The sequence below is a fragment of the Filicampus tigris genome, chromosome 2 (assembly GCF_054856515.1).
Source record: "Filicampus tigris isolate MCC_2025a chromosome 2, RoL_Ftig_1.0, whole genome shotgun sequence".
NCBI classification, from domain to species: Eukaryota; Metazoa; Chordata; class Actinopteri; order Syngnathiformes; family Syngnathidae; genus Filicampus; species Filicampus tigris.
This window is the reverse complement of record NC_141218.1, coordinates 22,125,162-22,152,318: the sequence shown is the minus strand read 5'-3', so window position 1 is coordinate 22,152,318 and position 27,157 is coordinate 22,125,162. Positions and strand designations below refer to the sequence as shown.

Genomic DNA, 27,157 nt, shown 5'->3' with positions numbered 1-27,157 from the left:
TAGATAGATAGATAGATAGATAGAACTACTTCAAATTCGAAGCACGTTTATATTCAGAAATGAGAAAAGGAAGTGCACATTTTCTGTTGAATACTTTATCTAGGATCTGATTTATAGAGAACAATTATGTCGGTAAAAGCAGAAGGTATGAAACAAAAAATCAGTTACAAATATAAATCAAACCTTTTACGTTTATAAAATATCAATCAGATAAATATAGTATATCTTAATTTGTTATAAACCCATACGTATTATAGTGAATTACAATTCTAACATGCTCCAATCATATCATGAAACTAATCTTTGCAAACAATCCTGTTCTGTTAAACACAAGCAACAAAATATTTGTTTTAAATTGAACTAAACAACTTAATAACAATAAACATTAAGCAGAATATGACATAAGGGTAAAATCAAGTCAGAATGTGAAAAGTACTTTCTTTTATAGGCCCTGCAAAAAAAAAAAACAGAAGACACTAACTGCATTCATGTACAGTAAAGCATATAGAAGATCAATCAGACTTCTGTACTTCGAGAGCTCTTTGGAACAAAGTTCTATCACTATTCAATTTCAATTTCAATTGGATGTAGGCTAAGCAAGAAGCAATGTTAAAAAAAAAAAATTAAAAAAAGAAAAATCAGCTCAGTCACAACTGTGTACTTTCATAATGCACATTTAGTCCCCATATTGCACAACTGTAATTTCTTCTATATGGTATTTAATGTTATTATTAAGCCTCTTAAAAGTGTTTTTGGCTCAACTAGCGATAAGAAAAAGACACAGTATGTTGTGATCCATGCAAGGCCACAACAGCCATGGACTGGTGCTCCCTCATCAGTGTATTTGTCAAACTTCACATTTGTTTGAATAAAAAAAAAATAATAATAAGTAAAAGTTCCTTGTACCTTGTCCTTTTCATTTGTTTCGTTCACTCATCTCCCATTCACACACACCTTACATGCAGATACACACACACAAAAGCCATAAAAATATTCAGAAATTTGAATTGCACATTTGCGCTGCAACGCTATGATCGTCCTTTCTGCTCTCCTGTGCTTTGTGACGTGAGTTCATTCCACTGTCACAGACTTGGCTAGGTTTCTGGGGCAGTCAACCTGCAGAGAAGCCAAATAATCTATGATCATTAACAGTCCAGTTTGTCAATATGGAAACATTTTAGGGTATCAGTTAGTACCGTAACTTCTAAAGGATATATAGACAACACCCTTTGGAATGGACAGAAAAGTAAACTTCAGGAAAATTGGTTGGGAAATAAAATTGGTTGGGAAATATACAAGTTGCAACATAATTTAAATGCCCATGCATTGCATTAGATGGGAACGTCGCCCTATCAACACGACGAGGGGAAAAAAAGAGATGCATATGTGCCGATGTATTCCGAAGGCAAGTGTTGTAAAAATGGCTATTTACGTGGGGGAAATACAGAGGCTGTTTGTAGTCTGAGGAACCCACTAACCCTAACCCAAAACATGACATCAAATAAGGCATGTTTCACGGCCGTTTACTTGTTCCTCCTCCCAGGGCGGAGCTACGTGGTGGCCAGGGGTGATTGCCGAGTGAGTGTATGTTGCCCAGACGTTTTACTTACGTCGTATCCTCGCAGCACCGCCAGGTGGAAGGATAGTAGCTGCAGTGGGATGACACTGAGGATGCCCTGCAGACAGTCGACAGTACGCGGCAGCTCAATGGTCCGATAAGCATTCATGGTCACCTCAGTGTCGTCCTGGCAACACAGGATGATGGGCCTGCCCTGAAAAAGGAGGTGAGGGGAGTCATGAACATCATTAATGGCAGTATGCGCTTGGTTGTAGAAATTAATATCCATGTGTTTTTTACATTGTTTCCTCCTGTGCAGTTTGAGATTCGTTGCCCAAATGTAAAGTGCGTTATAAATTAAATGTATTATTATTATAATTATTATATTTTCCGAACTATAAGCCGCACCTTTATATAAGCTGCACCCACTCTATTTTTAAAAAATAAGGAAAAAACTATATATGAGACGCACCTGTCTATGTTGAAAAATTTGATATTTACTGCATTTACAGAACAATTTTGAACTGTAAATGTACATGTATGTACCTGAACAGATTCTTTCCTAACAGTGCCTTTTAACATGGAAGGAACTTCACTAATTAAAACAGAGCAGAACCAAGAGAAAATAAAGTATTTATCTTCATTTCACTGCCCGCTGCCACTCCAGTTTGTCAGCTCTACTTCCGCCATACAACGTAATTCATAACCTAGTGCATAGCGCCCTCGCCTGCTGAACTGCTCCACCTGCAGTCACATCCTGTTAATGGCAATTGTATTGTATTGTATTTCCGGTTAGACCGCCCCAGGCAGTGGAAGAAAAATGCAGAATATAGCCACGCGTTTATATAAGCCGCATGGTTCAAAACCTAGGGAAAAAGTAGCGACCACCATCACAACAAGGCAGCAAAGCACTACTTGTGTCTGAATGAAACCACTCAACTCACTTCAAATAGTTCCTTGGCACTCAGATGCTGGATGATTGTTAAAGCACTACTTCTGTCTAAATGAAGCTCCTCAACTTATTTCGATGTAGTTAATAGGCCGAAAATATTGTATTCTATGTCATGCAATTTAATTTCAAATTATATTACTTTTTTTGTTCTCGGATTAATATAATTGGCTACATTTAAATCATGTGGATTCCACAAAAACTATTTTATTCAGTCATTCCGCTCTGAGTATAATAAATGGGTGAATTTCCCACTCTAAAAGATTCATAATCCCTCTCCCTCTCTTTATTGGGGGGGAGAGAGAGAGAGAGAGAGAGAGAGAGAGAGAGAGAGAGAGAGAGAGAGAGAGAGAGGGTTTTTTGGGGGGACTATCGACTACTAAGTTGCTGAAAAAAATGTTCTGTAATGCTTGAAAATACTTACATTAATCAGTCTGAACCTCTCAGAAAGAAATGAACCTAATAATTGTGTAATCTTTTTCAGCACAATGGTCTGTCTAAATAAAGCTTCTCCCCACACACCAACATAGTTCCTTTGTACCTAAAATCCCACAAGATGACGCCAAAGCAATACTTTTATGTTAAACAGGACTCTTGCAGAGGACAAAAACAGCAAGTAATGGTTGTTTCAGCACATAAGTGAGGACAGCTTTCCCCCCAAAAAATTAGTAAAACTGTACATTCACCAATTGCTGTATATTCAGTGGAACACTGTATATGCATCTCTGTCCAGGCTACCTCGCACATTATGGCTAACTAAACAAGTTGACAATGAAAAAAATAAGAATGAAATCAAGTCAACTTCGTGTATATTTTGCAACTTGCATTGGCAATACATTATTCATGGCGACGTCCACCAGCACGTCACTACGGCAATGCCGTGCGCAGTTTGCCTTGATACTTGCGCGTAGAGAAAGAAAATGCCCTCAAAGAAGCGAGTCGGGGAAAAGTGTACGTCATTGCAACATGTGACATAACGGACCAATCACGAGTGAGAATGCGCGGCCTGACGGCATGTGTTGCAGACCTGTCACCAACATGTCGCCCATCACTCTGCGTCGGTCACGTGATGAAATGCGACAGTTGTCACCCGCGCCGACGCGGGAGTATAAAGGAGCCTTAACGGCGTTAAAATATTGCTTTAACATTTTTATAATGGTGGCGGTTTGACACAGTTTGATTCTGGCCGCCGGAGATTATTTCACCATTTCACATTACAATATATTCATTACAATAAATTGGCAGTTGACTATCGTCCAGAATAGACAATTGTAAGTGAGTTCACTACACATTGTGGATTGCTTCCGGGACCTACCGATCTAGCAGTGACTTGTTGTAGGGCGTTTTGACACTTGGTGTAGCAGGCATCCTTCATGATGATCATGATGACTGGCATATGTTTGTCAATGAGCGCCAGAGGTCCGTGCTTCAACTCGCCAGCCAGGATGCCCTCCGAGTGCATGTAGGTGATTTCTTTGATTTTCTGTAGATTAAGTTCAAAATAAAGCCGACTCAATAGTGTACTTAGAATAAAAAGAGGAAAACTGCAGAAGATAACCAATTTACCAGTGCCCCCTCCAGGCATGTGGCATAATTGAAACCACGGCCCATGACCAGAAGAGACCTCTGCTGGTACAGCTCTTCAGCAATGATCTTTATTTTCTCATCCAGAGACAACACCTTTTTTATCAGATCTAGGACACACAAAATAGTTCTCATGATGACATGTTTCGGTCATATTTAATAGACACATATTGATTCTAAACTGTAATAATAATAATGATAATTAATATTCCAGTATTACCATTTTGGGGGGGGGGTTATGTTTATTTTTTATTCATGTACAGTACAGCACTTTGTTACAGCTGTGATTGCTTCTTATAGTACAAAGTACTTTACAAACAAAGTGATGTTGATTTGTGTACTAAGAAGTGGATTAAATTGTGTAAATCCCCGCCGAAGGCCCATGTACCAAATTCACATCCCGCCACTGGTTTCCAAAATCATTCCAGTGCAAAGAGCAGAAACTGCCACTTGCCAAAAAACGGTCAGAGGAATAAAAATAATTTGTCACCTCATATTAATAATAATCAACCTCGGCAGAGGTCTGCATTCTAAATCCTAGTACTCAAGGTGGGCATTGTGCTGTTACCGGGGAGCTCTCTGAGGCTGTTGATGATCTCCAGTCTCCTCTTCTGTAGGGAAAGCCTGTCCTCACTCATCATAAGGCCAAACATGGTGAGTGCCACAAACTGGCTGGTGTAAGCCTGGATCACACACACAGAGGGGGGAAACATTTATTTTGCCAAATCCAAAGTTTGATCTTAACCATTGTCTAGTGTTTGGGTCTGTGGGACCCACGTTCAGTTTTCATCAAAACAAAAAATGACCCAAGGCATATCTGAAACTTTCTTTTTTTTTAATTGCTTTTTATTTTTTAAAAAGGAGTAGCACATTAATTCATAAAGGTGATCTAAAAAAGGTAAAGGGCACATATTAACAATGTTTGCTGTTCATATGATTTGCAATTGGGATGTAGTAAACATCTGTTGAGTATTTTAACAGAAAATGATTTGATTGTGTTGTTTTATAAAGCCAAAACTCTTAGGGGCTCCACCAGGCCCATCAACACGGGCTGACTAACAACAATTTGAACACCATACAAGGGTTAAGTAGCTGTAGTAGTTGTACCTTGGTGCTCGCGACTCCAATCTCAGGCCCAGCATTAATGTGGACTCCGCAGTCTGTTTCTCTGCAAATGGAGCTTCCCACAGTGTTGGTTATGCCCACTGTTAAGGCACCTCTCTCCTTACAGTAACGCAAAGCCATTAAGGTGTCTGCGGTCTCTCCTGATGGGTAGTGCAAAGAGTTAAGAGTTTGAAATGTCTTTGGAGACAGCTGGAATGACGTCTAGGAATATTGGTGGTGTTGTCACCTGACTGGCTGATGAAAAAGCTGACATCGTCTCTGAAAACAGGCGTGTTGCGGTCCAGGAAGTCACTCGCCAACTCCACCATGACAGGCAGCTCCGTTAGTTCCTCCAGGATTTGTCTGGTCTGAAAACATTTGAGGGGAAGTCAGCTGAGCACCGCTTTCACCAAACATGCAAACTTTCTCAACAATATTTGTCTATCGCCCAAAACTTACAGCGACTGCAGCGTGGAAACTAGTACCACAGCCAATCACGATGAGCCGTCTGCAACGCTTGATTTCTTTTAGGTGGTCCTTCAATCCTCCAAGAACCACTAAGAAATAGTTTCATGAGACTGTTGCATTACACATATCCTTGCAATCAGGGTTTAATAAACAGGTGATATTTGAAGAGGGAGTCAACCCAAAAATATTCTTTACAAGAAAATGTTCTATGCGCCTTAGCTAGTCTAAACACGGAATTGTGATTAATATTGCATTTGTGGAACATGAGTTAAGCCGTAAAATCGACCTGTTTTTAGGTGGATTTTACTACTTAACTCACATTCAACAAAAACATTATTAATCAGAATGCCGTGTTTAGACTAATTAAGGCGCATAGAACATTTGCTTGTAAAGAACATTTTGGGGTTGACATCCATATTAATAATACATGATGGCTACCAGTATTGGAGTCAAAACAAATGCGACCCCTCATTGTGTTGACCACTGACTCGGGCTGCTCAAAGATCTCTTTCTGCATGAAGGAATCAAAGTTTCCTGCAAAGGGAAGACAACTCCATTAGAATGTGTGCCGGTATATCAGTTGTATGTTGGCAAACGCTCAACATGTAAATATGGCACAGTAATATAGTTGTTCAATTTGTTATTTTATATGTTAGATTTTACTTATTGTTTCAGGATACCGGTATTCACTATTTTAGAAGTGTATTATATTTTCTATTGATTCATTTTCTTATCATTTGCACTTATCCTCATTAGGAATTTTTTGTGTTCTATTCTATTTTACGGCGTACACTGGAAAATAATACTTGTATCGACTGCCTGGAGCCAGCAGAGGGAGTGCAAGTATAGGGGATTTTTTTGTTTGTTTTGTTTGTTTTTGTTTTTTTGTTTGGTTATAATTCATGCACAAAAATTTAAATCTGTTCTTAAATTGTTGGCTTTCAAATGTCTGACCTTTCATTATCTGTTGGAGCTCCATCTTTAGGGTTTGGATGGCCCGTACAGGATCTTCACCCGCCTGCCGGTTCATCCTGTGGATTGAAAGTTTCCCTCCTCTCACCACAGCAATGTCATCATCCTCCAGGTACAAAACCTTGTTGGTGTGTTCAATAATGGCACTGTGAGTCATAGGGAAAAAACAAATGGTGTTCACAAAAGGAAAACACACAAAAGTGATTTAATTTAGATTGCATTTATACTGTATATTTTATAAATATGGAGGCAAGACAAGAAGTCACATTGCCATTGTTTTTTATAAAGTTTATCAAGAAGTGGAGTTCTCACCTAGCATCAGAGGCAAAGTAATACTCCACAGCCCTGCCATCCCCTACGGAGTTAATAGTGCCACCGGGGCGGTTATGGTTGTTCTTTTCCTGGATGTCCTCCTTCAAGAGCGCTGTGGGGTCAGAAATCAGAGGTCAAGGGGTCACATCAGTGTGTTTTGAGTCCCTAAAACATATGTGGACATGACAAATTCTTCCTCTGAACTTGTTGCTGAAAATGTTTTATTATATTGTTATTTTATGTTATGATGAGAAAAGTTGTTTTTTATTAAATCAGAATGATGCGAAAAAGTCTTTAGCTTTTTCTGGAGGGCGTCATAACACACGCACACACACGCACACACACACAAAGATTTAAGTGTGTGATATCAGGGAGTAGTCTGTGTAGTTTGTCATCTACACAGCACAAAGATATTTTAAATAGAGGGCAAGAGGCACTAAAAGTCTTTCCTTATAAGTGTTCAATTGACACACCCAGGCTTGTTTTGTCCTCACCCGCGACAATAACAGTAAATCTGCATTGCACTTTGGACTGGTGTCACTCGTTCCTTTGAGAAACCATAAATCTTTCATGAAATCTTTCATGTGCGATAGGAAATAATTACGCTTACATATGTTGTTAATATATCAGAAAAGATTTTCAGCGTGTCTTGTTTGATACACTTACACTAATAAGCACACTTCACAGGAAGCTTCTAAATAGTGTTCCCAGGGAAGCTTCCCTGAAATCCTTGGCAGCTCACAAATGTTGAGAAGAAAGGGTTTTCGAAGAAGGCTTTGCAATGCGTTATTGTACAATAGCACCCCAAATTCACAGCAAGATTCCAAGACAGCCTCTGTCAGAAGAGCTAGTGCAACGTTTGCCCTACAGTGGTTGAAACCAACAATGTAGAAGAAGTGAAAGTTACATGGAATTCCATTTATATTCTGCAGCAATACCGTATATCTTGTGCACTGGGTGTCGGTCACAAGACACACAACCACTCACATTCATACTGACCACCAATTTAGTCTTCAATTAATTGGACATAGGCCTACATGTTTTTGCATTGTATGAGAAAAGTGCCACAGAAAAGCCTCAACAGTAATTCAATTAAGCGTTTTATTATTTACTCCTCTATTAAACGACAAGTCCAATATTGGCCAACAGTATAAACTTGTTTTTCAAGATGTGCAACAGTTGGGATGTTGACAATGGTGCATTCAAGGAAGGTTGGAAGTCGGATTTATCACACTCTGATGATCGCAGTTCCAACCTCAAAGCGTTTGAGGTGAAAGTAAACAACAAAGATGGCTGATTTCGATAAATTGTTGCTCTGGTTCAACACAATGCGTTTGGCCTCCAGCAACACTTCTTCATAATTGATTTTATTTATATAAGCAAAGGAATATCTAGCTTCAAAGCATTTCATTCATTTCACCAAATAACTGAATGTGGGGAGATAATGGCACATCTTCACGCAGTCAGTGAAAATCACGTTATGTGAAGTTATGTCAAGTAACTAAATGATTGTAATAATAAATAAAGGCAGATAAATATATGTTTATATTGTTGTAAATTAAAATTCTGCCTTTCAAGTCTGTGTCTCCATGGGGGTGACCATTGTCGAGTGATGTCACATTGAAGTGGGTGTACTGGGGGTCCTTTTTTTTTCTAACTTCTAAACTCGAACCTCCCAGTTTAAAGGGATGTTGTAGTACAGTTTTCCTAGTTGGAAGTCGAAAAAGTCTGACTTCCTACCTTCCTCGAATACAGCATAAGTAACAGTGTCAAGTGTTAAAATGCAGTTGGTATTGTGTTGTGGTAGAAAATGAAAGGACGTACAGTATATAAAACAGATGATGTGAATTCAGTTTCTAAATTCAAGCACAAATGTGATTTACATCTTTATGCTGATTAAGTAATTAAAAAAAACTGAATACATATACCGCTGCACATTGATGGTGAAAGCTTTTCAAAATTGTAATTGTATCGCAAAATTGTATTTTTTTGTCATATTAAATATCTTTATATTTTAATACATTTTAAATAGTTATTTTATATTTTAATAAATTCTTAACTTATGTGTCAGGTGTACATATACAGTACATGTTATGTATGTGACTTGTGTGTGCTATAGCTGTAATGTGTGTACCAAAAAGATGTTGAACTTTGTGGTCGTTAGAAGAGTATCAGTGATACCAAAAGGCAGGCTATTATCTACCTTTTTTTTTTTAAAACAAATATTAAATTAGTGCAGGAGTACTTGAACAAATGTCCAGTGAGTGTATACTGTAACTGTGAGTTGGGAACCATGAGGCAAATTGTCATTGCAATGAGGCAGCCAGTAAGGAAGCTTACTTACCACACTTGTACTGGACGGGAATGTGTTCGGTTGACAGCTCGTGTTCGCTTCGAACGCCAATGAGCAATGGACTTCCTCTTCTGATCAAATATAGGAGGTGAGGGAAACAACAATGAGTGTATGGGAGAAAACAACAATTTAAGATGCTGTACAGTGAACACACGTTTTGGTAGGGATGCTCATGCACTCTCGCAATCCTGTTAAATTTTTAGAAGAAGCAGCTTATATAAATGACTCATAATTACATCGTACCTCCTCTCTTCATTCCCTAAAACATTTCCAACATTGCAATTCTTGAACAGTATCACACAGATTGTATTGGCTATTACTTCAGTCGCGTCTCTGGCTGTGGATGTGACAAAGGTGCAGAAACGTTTGATAGGTTTGTTTGACTTGAGATCAAACAAAAGATTAAAATCAAACCTCTTCATGCCAAGTAGATTATTAAGAGACAAATACTTAAGGCCTTTCCTTAGCACGTCCAATATTTATATGGCCGGATTCTTTCTTTTCTCTCCAGTTAAGATTTCTCTGGGGCTTGGCTCCAGTGACGCAAGCCACTGGTTGTTTTAAGGGGCGTGGGGCTTGAAGTGAGGCTCGCAAACAGACACATGTGGTAGCTATCCAATACAATATTTACCCTAGGGGAGGGAAAAGACACAAAAGAGAGGGGAAGCAAATAGATGACAGAAAAGTGAGATGTGTTAGTAGAAAAAGAGACAGTGGGAAAAACAATAACGTAAGAAAAAGTCAAAACAAGAGCAGATGAAAATTCATGGAAGCTGATCCTTTTTGATTGGAACAACAGCAGCCCAGTATCAGTTTACAAATATTCTTTCATTCAAATTCACTGTTAACGTATCTATAATCTCTTTTTGGTAAATTAGTCCTGGACAATTGAAATTTGATTATATATTCCTTATATGTGTAAGGTGAGACATGCCAGATGAAAAAAAATAAGAGAACACTTATCGTACATCATAGCACTCCCTTAGCAATCCCTGGACTCCATGCAAACATAGGGATGACATGACATCATTGCTGCCTATAGCAACTTTATTTTCCAAGTCCAATATTAAGACACAGAACCGTTGTGCTTGGCATGTGGAAAGAAAATGCTTACACTGCTCAAACTGGCTGATCACATTGCATGTTAACTGTCTTGAGAAACAGAGATGCTCTTCATGCTACTAAATGGGGAGAGGTGTACTCATAATAAAAAATAACAAAGTGTGTTTTAATCAGAACTTGTGTGTATAATAATAATAATAATAATAATAATAATAATAATAATGTTACTTGGACTTATGTAATGTCAAGGGATCCGATGCATGGACGATTTGGATACGTCAGAACGCTGGAAAAAAGTGAGTGTTTTACTTTTATTATGACTTTGACCGTAGTACATGCTAAAAATGATCTGTAAAAAAAAAAACAATCTGCCGTCTCTGGCCCAATGTTGTGCCTCTTTGATATAAAAGAAAACACCGCTGCTGAGAAAAAACAACCAATCATAGGCATAAAGCAAAATTTAAGAGGCTTCATTCAGTTGTCACGCATGGATGTGACTGAATGAAATGACTGTGCAAGTCATCGCGAGCACAACCCTTTGGCCTTACCAAAAAATAAAATAAAATACAGCACGATAACGTTTATTGTTATAGTAATAAGTCATTATGATTTAAGTGCTTCACGGTGGCAACAAGGTTACAGCGCGAGCGGGGCTGATGTTTTTCACAGGACGTATTCCAAAACTTCCCCTTTAAAGGGGGAAATCAATCCAAACATATTTTTTTCAAGAATATGGTCCAAGCAGGCCGCCCCGAAAGAAGGCTAAAAACGGGTGGATTAACTTTTATTCCACAAACGCAATATTTATCAGAATGCCTTGTTTCAACTAGTGAGCTTGCCTAGAACATATTCTTGAAAAAAATATGTTTGGGTTGACTTCCCTTTAAGGACTGGAAATTACGAATATGTCACACACAGCATAGCACATCAATCATTTTACAAAAAATTGAGTGTCCGTTATTCGTCATCAGTCTGCAGCGTTGTCCGTCATTCACCTTTTTCGGGGGGCGTAGCCAGTCGGCCTCTGGCTTTAAACGGGCTTCCATCAGAGATTCCATTCACAGCCTGGTCCCTCACTCAAATCTGCCCCCCAAGCAACAACAACTCACCATTGTTCCTCACTGCGGCCATCAAATCCTTGCCCCAAAAAATAAAGGCTAAAGACGGACTACAGACGAAAGATGGATTAAATACATGGGCTTCTGACTATGCTATTTAAAAATTTGACCCGTCATTCATCAACCGTCAGCGAAACGGGCGTCCGTCATAGGCGGATAAACAGACCGGTCCGTCACATAGACGGAATGCCCAGCTCTGTCAATTCCCAGCTATTGTACAAATATCGCCCCTAGGACTAGTTGGCAGCATGAGAATGACTTTAGAGCAATATGACTGGAGATTAGTTACACAACTAAAGAAGGTCAATAGATTAATTGGATGATAAGACATTTTGTGGCAGGTTCATGGTCATATCAGCAGTGACTACTGCCCATATATCTTTAGTCATTTTTATATGCTTTTGCGCCCTCTTTTTATACGAATTCGCCTTTGCTCATGCAGTCATTTGCCTCTCCCTGCTCTATAAGGAATAACTGGAGCAGGAAATGTATAAAGTCAAATAAAACTTAGGGAGTGATAAACCAGGAGTCATGCTGGCAAGGTCTGAAACAGGAAACGGTCCGATAATGAGTCACAGAGACGCAGGCAGATGGCCAGCTACGCAGAGGCCGCCAAAAAAAAAAGGAGCTCAGGCCTAGACGAGAGGAGGAGACCAAAGGAGAGCGAAGAGGAGCCAGGCCCATGACGGGGGACGGTGCAAAACTCAGGAGAAAGAAGGGAGGCCAGCTCACGAGGGGGAAGGAGACCGAAGACCCACATGAAATAGCGCCAGGCCCGACACAAGAAGGAATAAACCGCTGCGTCCAATCTGTCACAGCCTTAAGGGACTGACACAAGCAATCGGATGTGATTTTATAAGCTTTTACGCAATAAGAAACAGTACATGAAAAATATACTAAGCGCAAAACACCCAACTCACATAATTGCTAAAACAAAGCAGGGCAATGATGAATCATACTGACGATTGCTTCACATGGATGGCTCATCTCAAACGTGTCTATCCCCTGGACCACATGCTCCAGACCACACAGTGAAACGTCAGACCGTTCGTTTGTGTGTGTTAGTGTGAAAACTAACCTGGCAACCACGGCCTCTCCAGGGAAATGGCGACTTTTAAACACCAGAGCAAAGGCCCCCTCCTGAGACAAAAAGAATAAAGAGTTTACCTTTTGAAGTTATTCAACATTTTCATTCGTAATCAAGATAGACCTAGTGGTTTATCATGTACAGTATTCCTATATTACGCATAGTGACCCCAAAATGTTTCCCCAAAAGAGCTTTGGCAAAATGATGTGAGAGAGTGGGTCTTTGTTGGAGGTAAAAGAGAACTGGGAATTCTATTGTGAAACATCTGGAGTGTTTCGAAAGCACTGTGGTGGATCGACGTCGAACTGGCTGAGTTTGCGTGTGTGTGGTTTTGAGAGCGAGGGGCGGGTACGGTACGTTGTGTCGTGGTCATACGGCAGTCTGTGGGGTCGAACTGTCTGGTTCCCATTACCCCAAAAAAACACAGTTGCACAGAACACCGACAACCCGCTCACACCCAAAATGCACGCAGTGGAAAATACACTCTTGATCTATTAAATCATCTATAGCAAATGATGATGTTATTCGTGATGCTTTCAGTGCGGTCGCCACGGAGACGTGTGATGGTCCACTGTGTTTTAAACAGGCAGGAAATTGAAATATACGGTAGACTGACTAATGTGTGGGACCAAACAAAAACACATTTCATGAAACCTAGCGACACTGTGGCATCGTTTATGAGGGGCTATAATTCAGGATTACCTTTCATACACACTACTGAAACGCTCTCATACACACTACTGACACACCCTCATACACTTAATTACATAAACTTGTGAAAAACACTCCCAGAGACTACTGAAACACTCTCACATGCACAACTGAATGTTTTTTTTGCTCACATAGTATAGTGAATAGTGAAATGCACACCAGTGAACACTCTTACAAACACTAGTGAAATGTTCTCACACACCCTACTCAAATGGTCTCACACATGACTTTTTTTTCTTTTGCTCTCTTACTAGTCAAAAGCTCCTATAGACACAAGTGAACACTCTTAAATACACTAGTAAAATGCTCTCATCCACACAACTGAAACCTGTGTTCCAGCATATTGCAGTGTTGAGCGCATTTTGGAAAGATCTGTGAAAATATTTCTAGCCTCTTACGCACAAGTGAAACACTCTTACAGTATTACAGCTATTACATTGCTGAAATCCTTTCAGCCATCATACGAAAATGCATTCATAATATACTGAAGTACACACTGCAGAGCATTTCACATATATGTAAAAGCTTTTCACTATATGTAAAAGCATTTCACTAGTGTGTGAGAGCGTTTCATTTGTGAATGTTATGTTAAACAAAATTCAATTGTGCATTTGATTACTGCGTATTAAAAGGTAACCCTGAATTATTACCCTGACAGCTCGTCATAGTCACTCGTGGGTGTGCAACCCGACAGCTAATGAAAATGTCCACCTCGCAACACAAAGACAAATAAGAACAACGGCAATGAAGTAAATGCCACTCACCAGCTGCTGAATGACCCTCTCCAACAGCGTTGAGAAGCTGATGCTGTCATACTCCCGATTGTCGTAAACGTACTTGATCAACTTCGGGATCACCTCAGTGTCTGTCTCGGACTCAAAAGCATATCCCTTGGTGATCTGAGAATGTTAAGAAGCATGATATAAATTGTGGGGTTTTTTGAGGGGCGCAGGGGGGAGAACTGAAATTATTCTTTTTTGGTGGGGCAGCAACCATACAGTAAATTATTTACGAGGCACCATGACATGACATTGACATAAAGGACTCTATTTTCATGCCCAGTGTAACTTTGTGTGGCGTAACTTTGAATGATTCAGGGGGGTTGATGCCCGCTGTTCACATAATCGTGAATGAAATACCATCTGTTTACCCGCCTGACCACTTCGACATGGTCTGGGCAGGCACAAGGTTTATTGCTTAATATTTTATCAAGTTGGCTATGTAAACTCATTGTTAAATTTATGAAATACATGCAACCATAAGATCCAATACAAGCGCTAAAGGGAAGCACCACACCCAATTATATTGAGAGGTGTTTAATATTTTCTTTTTTTTTCCGACATGAAAGTAAAAAATATATATATACTGTTGCTAAGAGTCTGATTACAGCATTTGAGATGTAGAATATAAACGGCCAATGTGGATACACGGGAGACCTCTACATGTTAAATATGACAACATACAATATTTACTTACCAAATAGGCCTTCAGCTCCTTGTAGTTAGTGATGATGCCATTGTGGATGACGACAAACTCTGATGGCGAGATTGAGATTGAGATTTTAGCTACCTGTATGATCATACAGTATGTTCCCTTACATGGCTATCGCACCTATGACTGCGGCGCACTCATTTTAAACACTATACCATAAATAGAGAATGTGGCAGCATATATACACTAACTGAGTTTTTTTTTTCTTTATGAATTTACCATTATCGCTGTCAGAACGATGCGGGTGGCTGTTGAGCGCGCTCGGTTCTCCGTGTGTGGCCCAGCGAGTGTGAGCGAGGCCAAAGTGTGTACACAGTTCCTCTTCCAGGTCCAGGGTGTCTTTCTCTGGAGAACCCACCAGATTATACAGCCTCATTTACTGACATGGACACAGTGTCAATCTTGACCCAAATGAGCAACCAGATGCCTCAACACTTGGAATAATTGACTTGAACTTACTGTGCAGCACCTCATCCAAAGCCTTGACCTTTCCTCTCTGCTTGATCAAACAGATAGATTTGCCATTGATGTCAGAGTTTTCCTTGGTTTTACCGTCCACAGCAATGCCTGTGAACGAGCAGTAGACAACATTCATCAAATACTTTTCACGGGCCGTACAGAAAAGAACACCCAGATTCAACTTTGATAATAGCAAGGGAGTAAACATATCACATCTCCAGCAAAGTCAAATATGAGGGCAGTTAAAAGGTACAGTCTTGTGATTGCACAAAGTCAATTATTTTGTAATATATACCGTACGATACTTTTTAGAAACTGCTTGACCGGCTGGCTGAAAAAAAACGCATTTCTCAATGAGGGTGTGCAGTACTTGCGAAACAGCTGTACGACCTCTTCATCCTGCTCAAATAGGATGAGCAAACACAAAGCACACACTTGCAGTGTCGTGTGTTCTCTTGCATTAGTGTACGTTAATAAACTATTGATGATAATCATTACCCAGATGGCAAGAGGTGTGTCCTTTCAGAGTCAAGTGAAAATGGTCGCTGCTATATTTGTGGAAAAGGATAATTGAAAGACAGCGGCACTCCCAGGTCAAATGATATGAATAACCTTGATTATGAATACCAGAGAGGTTTTCCTCTAAAGAAGCCTTGTAGATTAGAGATGAAAGTGGTAACAACAAATTCCGCCATTCCAACAATTAATTTCCTTTCATCTGCATGCATGTTTTTGAACTGTAGCAGGATGACTGCAGTTCTCCTAAAATTACAGTTACAACGGTGCCCATGAACATGCTCATAACTCAGGCAACATTTTTTGCCACATTTTTTGCTCCAATTCAATGGACATTGTGCTGCTCCTTCTGGTGTGCTTGGCCGCCTGGGGGCGATGTAACACATAGACACACGCTGCATTAATATTATTCATTCTTTGCAGATGATAAAGAATATATACCTGTATTATTATATTATCAGTCTACATGTGTTGCTTCACTGTTTGTGTTCAAATATGTAACACAGATGCTACTTGTCCTGTCCTGTCCATGGCTTTCTGCATTGTTTGTTGGCATTAATCCAAATAGTCATATCTAAAGCAATGCTATGTTGTTGTTTAACAATGCACTACATACCTGTAATTATCTTTGTCTTACATTTAGTTTGACAGTAAACCTCAACTGGGAGTGGCAATGGCATTACAGCTTTACAGGATATAATAGTTTGTCACTGGTGTGGTATTCTAAACATCTTTTGGACCCTATCTTGGACTTTTACAGCTTGGCAACGTACCTGCACCTTGGTTACTGTGAAATCTAACAAAAGGCCATATAGGGTTCATTAGGAGTAGAATCTACATGGAACTGGACTGCTAATTTATGTCTATTTCTATGTGTTTGTGTGTGCGTGCGTGTCTGCGTGCGTGTGTGTGCGTGCGTGTGTGTCAGCCGTCTTACCTGCTGAATCGTAGCCTCTGTACTCAAGTCTCTGCAATCCCTTCACTAGTGTCTCAAATATCTCCTTTCTGGTGCGAGGTACTTGGTGGTTTAGGTAAGCAAAAATCCCTTTAGGGCACAGAGAAAAGCAACGTTAACTTGTACTGCGAAACTATTTTGGAGCTATATGTCAATCTCATTTCAAGAGCAGTCACATGGTATATGGGGCGGATGGGGCCTAGGGCTCCAATAATTCCAGGGTGCCCAAATGTCTCCTAAATATTGATGAATAAAAGTTTTCTTTTTCGATTTAAAGTAATTGTTTATTCGTCTTAGATTAATGCTTAATCTATGGCCGTTTCAATTCTTCAACCTCCCTTTTCATAAAATTGACTATTTCAGCTTACTGTGCATGGGCAGACTTTTGCCAGGAAGACTTCAACTAAATAAACCTGCTGTCACGGCGGGGAGTATGAAAAGGAGTTTACTCCGATAAGGCGAGAGGAAAGCAAACAATTAATCTCAAAATAAATAGGGCTGCGCAATGTTGGAAAAAACATGCAGTATGCGATTTGGGTGTTCTATATTATTGTTATATTTAACACATACCTAAAGAAATATACCAAAATAAACAAGCTCAATGTAGTCTGTGCTAATTCATTTTAATAACTTACTATATCTAAATTGTTATTTAGTGTTAGTAATGCTCCTAGATCACAGGTGTCAAGCTCCGGTCCTGGAGGGCCACTTTCCTGCATGCTCCGGTCCTGGAGGGCCGCTTTCCTGCATTCTCCCTGCTGCAACACACCTGTTTCAAATGATCAGGATAGTATCAGGCTCCTTCCGAGCTTTCTGATGAGCTGATCATTTGAATCAGGTATGTTGCAGCAAAGAGAGATGGAAAACATGCAGGAGAGTGGGACACGAGTTTGACATCTATGCCCTAGATACTGTTCTCCTATTGGATGGTGATGCGCATTTAAGGTTGTGTCTGATTCGTCAAAGTCAGATAAAAGCATGCAATTCCATACTTACAATACACAATTCTTACACAACTTACTGCACATCTTTGCGTTATGCATATTGCACAAGCCATTATCGAATATGATGATATTTTTTCGATGTATTGTGCAGCAACCGTTTTCACAGAGATAAATGTGCGCAACCAACAGCAACAACAAGAGCCCAGTCAGTGCCAGTATAAGCTAAAGAGAATGTAGTGGAGAATTGGGAGTGACGTCACACGAATGACACTTTAAAAGATGTGAGCATTTAAGCAGTCAAAATAGGAAACTACATTAAATGTTAAATGATGGGTCTTATCAAAAAAAGAGCTATGATGATTCGCTTGTTTGGTAACCCCCAATAAGGATTTCAAGGACTTTATCGAGATAAATGAACTAGGACAATTTTCTCAAATTCACATTTTTTTTTGTTGGCTATGGACATTAATATTTAAAACCAATTTGGTGGGGATAGAAGGATATTCAAACGGTTAACTAGGTAACAAAGCTGTAGCAGATAATTGTAGATTTCAAAAGACCTTGCATTGAGGTGCTTTTTTTTTTTTGGTCAATGCAATGCACAGATGTGGAGGGCCCCATGACTGGGTAAGCTTTGGGCTGCCAAATGACAACTTTTGGCTGTGGCTCCATGTTAGTGCATGCAACTGAATGAATGCATAGGGGATTGTGTTTGGTGAATATCCACACTCACTGGATCCTTCACAATCTAATGATATGAGATTAAAAGGTAAGAGCAGTATAACCCTTCAGTAAGATGTATCAGGTTTTTGTGTTCAGTCAAAAGAGGTGTCTCTGTCAGGGGTCATTGTCTTTTAAAGGTAGCAGGATTAAAACAACTTCCCTTGTTACTATGGTCTTTCAGACCTCAACGGATAGATTTTTTTTTTTTTAATTACTTGGTGTAACTAGGCGTTTTAAACATCTCATTCTCTGTGCCCTATAGTTGTGGTTTATCTAATTAAGGGGTGTCAAACGAATTTTCATTGTGGGCCACATCGCAGTTATTGTTTCCTTCAGACTGAGTTTTGACTGAAATCCATATACTGTATATGTATAATCACCTAATCACATTATTATATGTACTATACACAATTACCCCTGCATTTGATTGTTATTGTCTACTTGTATATCTTAGCAATAAACTGAATTTGAAATCAGAAGTTATGAAAAATAGTGACGACCAAATATCTTACTATACGATTATTTATTGTATCAAATATGATAAGGCATTAGTATAGATAACAATAAATGCAAAGAAAATGTGCATTTCCATTACAGACATTCTTCCACAATACAGATCCATGTAGCAAGAAAAATAAAGTAGACAAACTGTTTTTTCTTTAGTGGGCCAATTTAAATGATGTCCAGACCGTGAATCTAATCCAATGTGGTGGCTCTCATGTGCTAATAAATGCAGTAGATTATTAGGAAAACCTTTCAGAACAGTGGACGGTCCACTACTACATATTCCAACCACAAATATATTGGAAGATAATATCAATACCGGTAATACCTCTCTGACGTGTCAATCAAAGATGAAAATATAAATGATCATCTTTTGTTTTTATTTGATCTCATTAGGTCATTTTGGTCAGTGAGTATGTGTGTTATTGTATTAGAAATTAAACCAAAAATACTGACTTGTTACAAAATACAAAAATGTGTCCTCTGTTGGGAAAAACTTGAATGAACTACATTTTTATTTTAAAATTGGCTGTGCTTACTATGAACAGGGCCTTGTCTGTGTGTGCGCGCATGTGTGCGTGTCCTGCCGGGCCCACGCATATGCACGCACACAAACACACAGCTGCCTGTATGAAAGGTGAACATAGCAAGCAGTGTTTTAGTAGCCAGTTAAGCCGGTTGTGGTGAAGGCTAAGGGAAAAAGTTGGTCAACGATTGACTTTAGATCGTAAACGTCGCGCTCCTATATGTGACCACACTTAATGTTGGAACGATATCGCTTTGTAATGTATTCCCAAATTACTATACAACATCGCTCCGTATTGCATCGATCTGCAGCGAGGCTGTCATGACTAGACTAAGACTAAGTAGCCTAGTGGTGGTGGGGGGGAAGCACAAGACACGTAGCAGCTGAACGTAAAGTTAGTTAAAAAAAAAAACGTCTCAACTTTAACAGCCCTTCTTCAGTCTGAACGTTTAGGCAAGAAAGACATTCAATTTTCTACACACACACACACGTTTATGTAAACTTAAGCCCCTGAACTGGACTTTGTGCTCGTAAAGCGCCACAACTGCAAGAACACGTAGAATGAAAGGAAGTCAGAGGAAAAAGTGCAACACTTACCGCACATGGCTAAAGCTTTGAAAATTCTGCTTGTAATTAAGAAAAAAAAACTTTATATTCAGTCGAAGTGAGGTTGGTGATGCTCCACTCGGTTTCAGTGTGTGTACGGCACGCTGGCAGTGAGCATTTAAACGGTGTTTCCTGGAGAGACTGCGAGCGTCCCCACCCCTCGAGACGCCTCTTTTAGTGCTCTTGAATCCACATCTGTCACATCACCAGACACACGTTGGCCTACCTGTGTAGACAGCAGTCACGTGTTATCAGCTCAATTTGAACTGCTGAGCATCTCAATACTACTACTCGTATACTACTACTACTACTAGTACTACCACTATTACTGTACTACTACTACTACTACTACTACTACTTCTCTAATAATAATGTTCGCAGAGTAGTACTACGCAGCACATTTGAAATCGCATATCTTTAACAAATAATAATAATAATAATAATAATAATAATAATAATAATACATTATTATTGATATAATAATAATAAATCATTATCATCATCATTGTCATCATCATGCATCCAGGCAGCAGTGGCCTGCCTGATGTTTAGCCCATTTGCACTGACAACCTGAATTTTAATTTATTCCTTGAAATTGAATACATGTATTTCCTATAGTTTCATTTTGCTACACTGCTTTCAGTATGTGTACGTGGCTGTTGGATTTGTCTTTTGTCCAATCAGATTTGAGCCTCTATGAGCTTTCATACCAATCGAATCTACCCATGTCCTTCAGAATCAGCATTGCTAGCCAACTATATAAGCAGTGGGGTTGTTTCTTTAACCAATCCAATTTCAAATCCACCTCTGAGAGTCAGTTACCTGGCCCACAATAACGTCAGTATTATTCCTTCCTCTGATTGAAGAAGAGAAGTTCAATGACCAAAACACATCTGTAGTTATCTGCACATATGAATGCATTTAATAATCATCATCTCTGGTCAGTAGAATGTATTTTTAAGTATGTTTTTTTCCTCAATACCTTTGTCATACTAGATCAATTTTGATTCCGAACAGCTCCCAGGATGTACATGTCAAAATGGTGTGCTGTTATATTGTGTTTCTGTATTGATGCTTTTTTACAATTTGACATGACATGATGGCAATAAAAGACGGATTAAGTTGAGCTATCACAAGATACAGAAAGGTAGTAACATCACAACAGACACATGTGGACGAAGTTGTTAGTATTCCTCTGTTAATGAAAGAAAACCCCACCGTGGTCACATAAATAACTTGAATCTGACAAAACTAAAAGATATAAATGTAAGGAAAATATACCAATGAAAATCAAACATTGCTTTTCAATTGTGGTTCAACAGAATGATTTGGGAAAAAAAGGACAGTGCCCCTAGAAAATATTGAAAATAATTTGACCATAGGGACATGTTCAACCAAGGTGTGATCTCTGATTAGCATCACATGTGACTTCAAACTTCAATCAGTCGGCCTAACTAGTGTGACAAGTAGTCATGAAACATGGACCAGAGGAAGCGATAAAGTTCTCTCATGAGAGATTAGAGAGAAAATTATAGACAAAGCACATTAAAGGTAGGCTATAAGAACATCTTCAAGCAGCTTGATGCTCCTGTGACTGCAGTTGCAAAAATTCAGAAATCTAAGATTCAAGGGACTGTAAATAACCTCCTTGGACATGGCCGTGAGAGGAAAACCGATGACAAATTGAAGAGATGGATAATATACAAGAGTCCAGAACAACCTCTAAAGAAATTAAAGGTGAAGTCCAAGGTCATGGTACATCAGTGTCGGATCTCACCATTTGATGTTGTTGGAGCCATGAAAGTGGGTTTCATGCTGACAAGGAAGAAACCACTACTGAAAGGAAATCCTATAAAAGCAAGAATGCAATTTGCCAAAGTGCATGTTGCCAAGCCTAAAAGTTTTGGGGCAATGCCTTATGGACAGACGAGACAAAACTTCAACTTTTTGGCAAGGCACATCAGCTCTATGTTCAAAGACAAGCTCTCTGATAAAAAGGAAGCATACCAAGAAAAGAATACTGTCCTTAATGTGACACATGGAGGTGGCTCTTTATGTTCTGGGGCTGCCCAGTGTCAGAAAGCTTGGACTCAGTCAAAGGTTGTGGGTTTTGCAACACGATTAATGACTCAAAACACACGGCTAAAAAGACCCAAGAATGGCTAAGAGCAAAATATTGGACTATTCTGAAGTGGCTTTCTATGAGCCTGACCTAAATGGTACTGAACATCTTTACGGAACATCTGTTGAATGAGCTGAAACAGAGACAACGGCAACTGTTTGGTCATGAAGAGTGGGGCAAAATACCTACTGAGAGGGAAAGAAGTCTCACTGAAAGTTACAAAAAATTGTTCGATTGCAGTGATTGCCTTAGAATGTTATTCAACAAATATTAATTTAGGCGTACCATTATTTTTGATGATTTGAGCAGAAAGCCAAGTTCTATGTTATTTGTTGTGGACAAAACATACTTTTCTTACTCTTATTCTTTTCTTATACTCTTCCCAAGTCCTAAAATTGGCAACTTGAGTGAAATCATGTGACTTCAGTACCCCCCCCCCCCCCATGTTCCGCATACAGTAAGTCTTCAATTGGATTTAGGTGTGAGCTCTCTCTGGGAAAAGACTGGGAACTAGAATCCTAATTTAATAAAGCTATTATTTTGTTGATTAGTATGCACTGTATGCTTTGAGTCGTTATCATGCTGAAACGTTAACTCCCTCCTGCAGGAGAGATATCAAGGTTGTTACGGCAAACATATTGACCCCAAGTGATTGTAACTCCCATTATAAAATACTGTACTTATAATTTATTCCTATTATTTCAATATGCTTCTCATTTTTTTGGTGTACATTCCATGATGTATGGGAATTAAAGTTTTGTCCTAGTTTTCTTATTAGAATGATCATTTTGTATTATTGTTTTTCTTTTTGTATTGAGTATTTTTGATGATATTTCTTGTACTTTTAAGCATCGCTGCTGAAGACTGACATAGCATTTGGGGAGGTGATGGTTTGATATGAACTTTGATCTCTTTAAAAAGATGTTTGATGAAGCGGTAGGTTTGTGAATTGTCACAACTGCCACTAGTAAGCGGGAGAAGATCGTATCGCCTCTGAAAAAATGCAGGATCCGTCCAATGTACCGGTATGCTGTGAAATGACTTCAGAGTCGTGGGCCACTTCATCGTAAGCAATTCCACGAACTTCGAAAGGTACCTCACTATACTGAGAGACGAAATCTGGCCAATTATCAGTATTTTGGCGAATAGTAAAGATTTGATTTTCATGGTTCACGGTTGACTGAATGGCCAATTCCATACATGTCAAGTTGTACATTTTTTTGTCATAATTTCTACAGGTGGAAACACCTTTTCAAACATGTACGCTCTATGTCGCTGATTTATGTTCACGTGATAGCAGCCATTCAAAAATAATGTGTAAGATTATATACGCATATGTAAGGGTAAATGACAACTTTCATAAGATTCAGTACATCCCGGCGGTTGACAGGTATGCACTTCCCTGGGAGAAAGATGGGTCTTCGTGGCCAACCAGAAGTCCTGATTTAACAGCAACTTTTTTCTTTGTGGTTTGTTAAAAAGGAACAAGTCGCCTTCAGCAAACCAACAACTCTGGAAGAACTTGGAGGGCGAACAAGAAGTTACAGTATGTCTTCCCTCCCACAAGAGTTCCTTGTGAAATCAGTTGATGCGGTTCCCAGGCGGTTTGAGAAACTTGGAAAATTCTGGTGCCCTTGCTGAATATCAAATAAAACACCATGCAATACACTTTCTTCTAATATTAATTTCTTGTCTGAATTATAGTTAAAAAAGAAATCACAAGTACATAAAAACAGGTAGGTTATTTTCGCCCTTCATATTCTTCTTCAGGGTATTGTTGACTTCTATTATGCTGTGAAGGGGTTTATAATTGGTGATCATTTGGACAAAACCCTTAAAAATACCTTATAAATCACACACACACACACACACACACACACACACAAGTTAGTGGGTTTGTTGGGCCACACACATTCAGCAGAAGCCTGTCAAACTATATGAGTGAAACATGCTGACCCAGCAAGAAAGCTGCACTCACTATACAGATTGGAACAGATTTCCAGGGTGATGTATGGAACATCACCCTGTTCTCATCCCAACAGTGAGGGTGAGGTGTTGGGTTTTGAGTGGCGCCTCCAAAAACACAGCCCCCGTAATGAGCTAAGTGTTAAGACTCAATTTAGGGTCTTTAAATAGTTCACGTAAACTGTACATTACAATAGTTCTTTTTTTTTTTTCAAACATGAGAGTTGTTCGACATACTCCCTTGTAAGGAGTCACTCTGCTCTGATGAAGAATAAAATCACAAATATGTCAGCACTTTTGTGCTTGCACCCAGTGGGAGTTTAACAATCCTCCATCATAGTGACAGGAGATTTAATGAAATGAAAAATACTCCTCACATTTTTGCACTTCGAAAACCAATCAAAACACCAAAATTAAGAAAGACTGAAAGCAATTTATTTAAGCATGCTACTGGAGTTTACAGTAGAAAATAGATGTTTCTTTTCTTATCAGAAGGAGTCCATTTTTCCTCTCCTGTTTTATCGAGGCTGCTGCCTTATCATCTATGACTATTAACTGGACTCTGGAATATGTGTGCTCATAGTGCATGTCTTATTGAATAATGATTTATAAGTCCAATATGCCAACAGCTAAGCCGAAATGAGTCCAGAGATGAAACCGTATCATAATGGCTAAACTAATCGGACTCAGGCAAATCACCATCACTTTTGAATTGACAAACTATTGGCGGACATAATTGTGTAACACTTGAATATGTTCCATAACCACATAAATAAATCAATTCCAATAAAATACAAGATGGACAGTTTCCCATCATGAAGTGTGCACCTTATCACACTGATAACTACTACTGTTTATGGATATTCACGTTTAAAAGTCTTACTGAGCGATTATTAACCAAGGCAACAATTTGTCACTGTATGCTGATTGATAGAAACTGGGTGACGTTTACATACTTCTATGGCTTTATGGTACCAATAAATTACTCTGTTTACAATTATTTAATTCTTTGATTATAATACCCTTTTAAGGTCATTGGCCACAATATAAGATACGCTTGAATGTTGTGATGCGAGCCAATCCAAGAGCTGTATAAAAAAAATGTACAGTGATGCTCAAGTACAAAGAATATTACTATTGAATGTGATTGGCTCAGCCGCTCAGACAGTGACAGTTATTTTTCTGGGGGAAAAAAGCAAGGTAGATGAGATTTGCAATTGCAAAGATGCTTAAAAGACAGAAACCACCACAAAAGGAGATGTGTGGTGCGGATAAACGGAGGGCGAAAAAGAAAAAAAAGTGAATTGAGGATGCGGCCAAATGCACTGACGGATCTTTTCTGTCGTGGTGAGAGCAGCCATGCCAGGGACGACAAAGGTCCGAGCGGCAGCACGGCCACATCAGGTGAACAAGCACTGGCTGCCTCATAAAATCCGAAATAGGACAGTTAAGATTTTTCTTTCACCAACTTTTAATCAGAAGACTTCACTCTGTCATGTGCTTGTTTGATATGACAAATGCCCTCGGAGGAGATAATGTTTGAAAACAGGTGACTTTTTTGCATGCATCCAACTTTAGAAGTAGTATTATGCTCTGCACTTACTGTAATTCAAAGTCTGCGGACTGTTAAATTGTACCCTGAATTATCTTTTTTTTTTTTTAAATATTATTTTTGTTTAATTTTGTCATGTTTGGTCTGTTTTGGTTTTTGGTTTTGTTAGTTTCATGCTTTGCTCTGTGTCTCTCTCGTCATGATTATTGTGTCCACCTGTGTGCTAACCAATCAGCTCCCTCCTACCCTCTGTGTCTTGTCCAGGCGTTCCTCGTTGTATCGTCAACTTGTCTGTATTTAGTTCTCCGCTTTCTTTCGGTCCTTGTTGGTTCGTCGTGCCCAAGTCCTGTCCAGTCCTAGTCCTAGTCCTAGTCCTAGTCCTAGTCCTAGTCCTAGTCCTAGTCCTAGTCCTAGTGTTTGTTTTGGTCCTTGTAGTTTTTGGGATTTATACATTTTCGTTCTCACAGTACTTGCTAGCCTTTTTGTTTTTCTTTAAAGTACTTTATTGCTCTCTGATTTTGCCTCCTGCATTTGGGTCCTCTTCCACAAAAACCTGACATATTTATACTACACAATACTTACCATGGCGTTTTTGAAATTCTACGCACAAGTTAAACAAAAAAATAAAAAATAAATAAAACTAATGAAAACTAAGTGTTTTTGATAAAACTACAACTAATAAAAACTAACAAAGGCACCCTGAAAACTAATTCTAACTAAATTCAAAAAAACAATACCCAAAACGAAATAATAAAAACTAACAATTAAAATTCCAAAACTGTAATAACCCTGATCTAGACCTACATTTAGGTATTTATTTCATGTGTGTATGACATTCCTACTGGGAGTTTTTTTTTCTTAGTGCATTATGAGGTATTGAGTTGTTGTTTTTTAATGGTATCGCACATTTCACCCATTCCTGATGTGCGTACAAAATTTGGTGAGTTTTGAAGCATAAGGGGGCAGTGGCGTAGATGACGTAGGGTTGGTCATGGTCTATTTTTGGTTTACTTATTCCTTTTTTTTTTTTTTTTTTTTTACTTTCCTTCAGTACTCTATTTGCATGTGCAAGGTCGGAACCCCTTGACCTTAAAACCCATGTGGAATACAGCCCAGCTACGCCACTGATAAAAATGATCTGTTCAGGCTCTACATTTGGCAGAATGTTGGCTCAGTCACATGGCTCACCCTGCTCTAACCAAAACACAACATTCACCTTAACGAGATGTTAGGCAGGCAATCATTTTAAATAGCAGAGATATGTGATGTAAAAATGGATGACAAAAAATAGGGGGCGTCTTCATAAAACATGTTGTAAGTCCACTACTAGCAAAATACTTGAGTGTTGTCATTCATATTTACCTGAGGTTGCCTTAGAGCCACTCATATACCCAAGGTTTTCATATGAGTATTTTAATGAAGTTTGCGTGAGTGAGGGCCAGGAAAGACAAGGCAGGCACTGCATTCCTCCACAGGCTTAAAGGCTTAATACAGCGCAGTCCAACGATGTTTGCAA

At 39.1% G+C, this 27,157-nt stretch overlaps 1 protein-coding gene across 1 annotated transcript; it reads right to left on the bottom strand.

Annotated features, from left to right (window-relative positions):
* Positions 1–79: 79 nt before the first annotated feature.
* gfpt2 (glutamine-fructose-6-phosphate transaminase 2) lies at positions 80–27,157 on the bottom strand. The gene is made up of 19 exons (XM_086023940.1): positions 27,004–27,157; positions 16,682–16,789; positions 15,229–15,336; positions 14,989–15,114; positions 14,755–14,813; positions 14,043–14,177; positions 12,559–12,620; positions 9,292–9,371; positions 6,948–7,059; positions 6,618–6,781; positions 6,102–6,197; positions 5,655–5,752; positions 5,443–5,563; positions 5,199–5,356; positions 4,660–4,774; positions 4,074–4,201; positions 3,823–3,990; positions 1,611–1,772; positions 80–1,116 (listed from the first exon to the last, which is right to left on the bottom strand). The coding sequence occupies exons 1-19, from the start codon at positions 27,104–27,106 to the stop codon at positions 1,072–1,074; spliced, it is 2,148 nt and encodes a 715-aa protein (XP_085880066.1). The 5' UTR covers positions 27,107–27,157; the 3' UTR covers positions 80–1,071.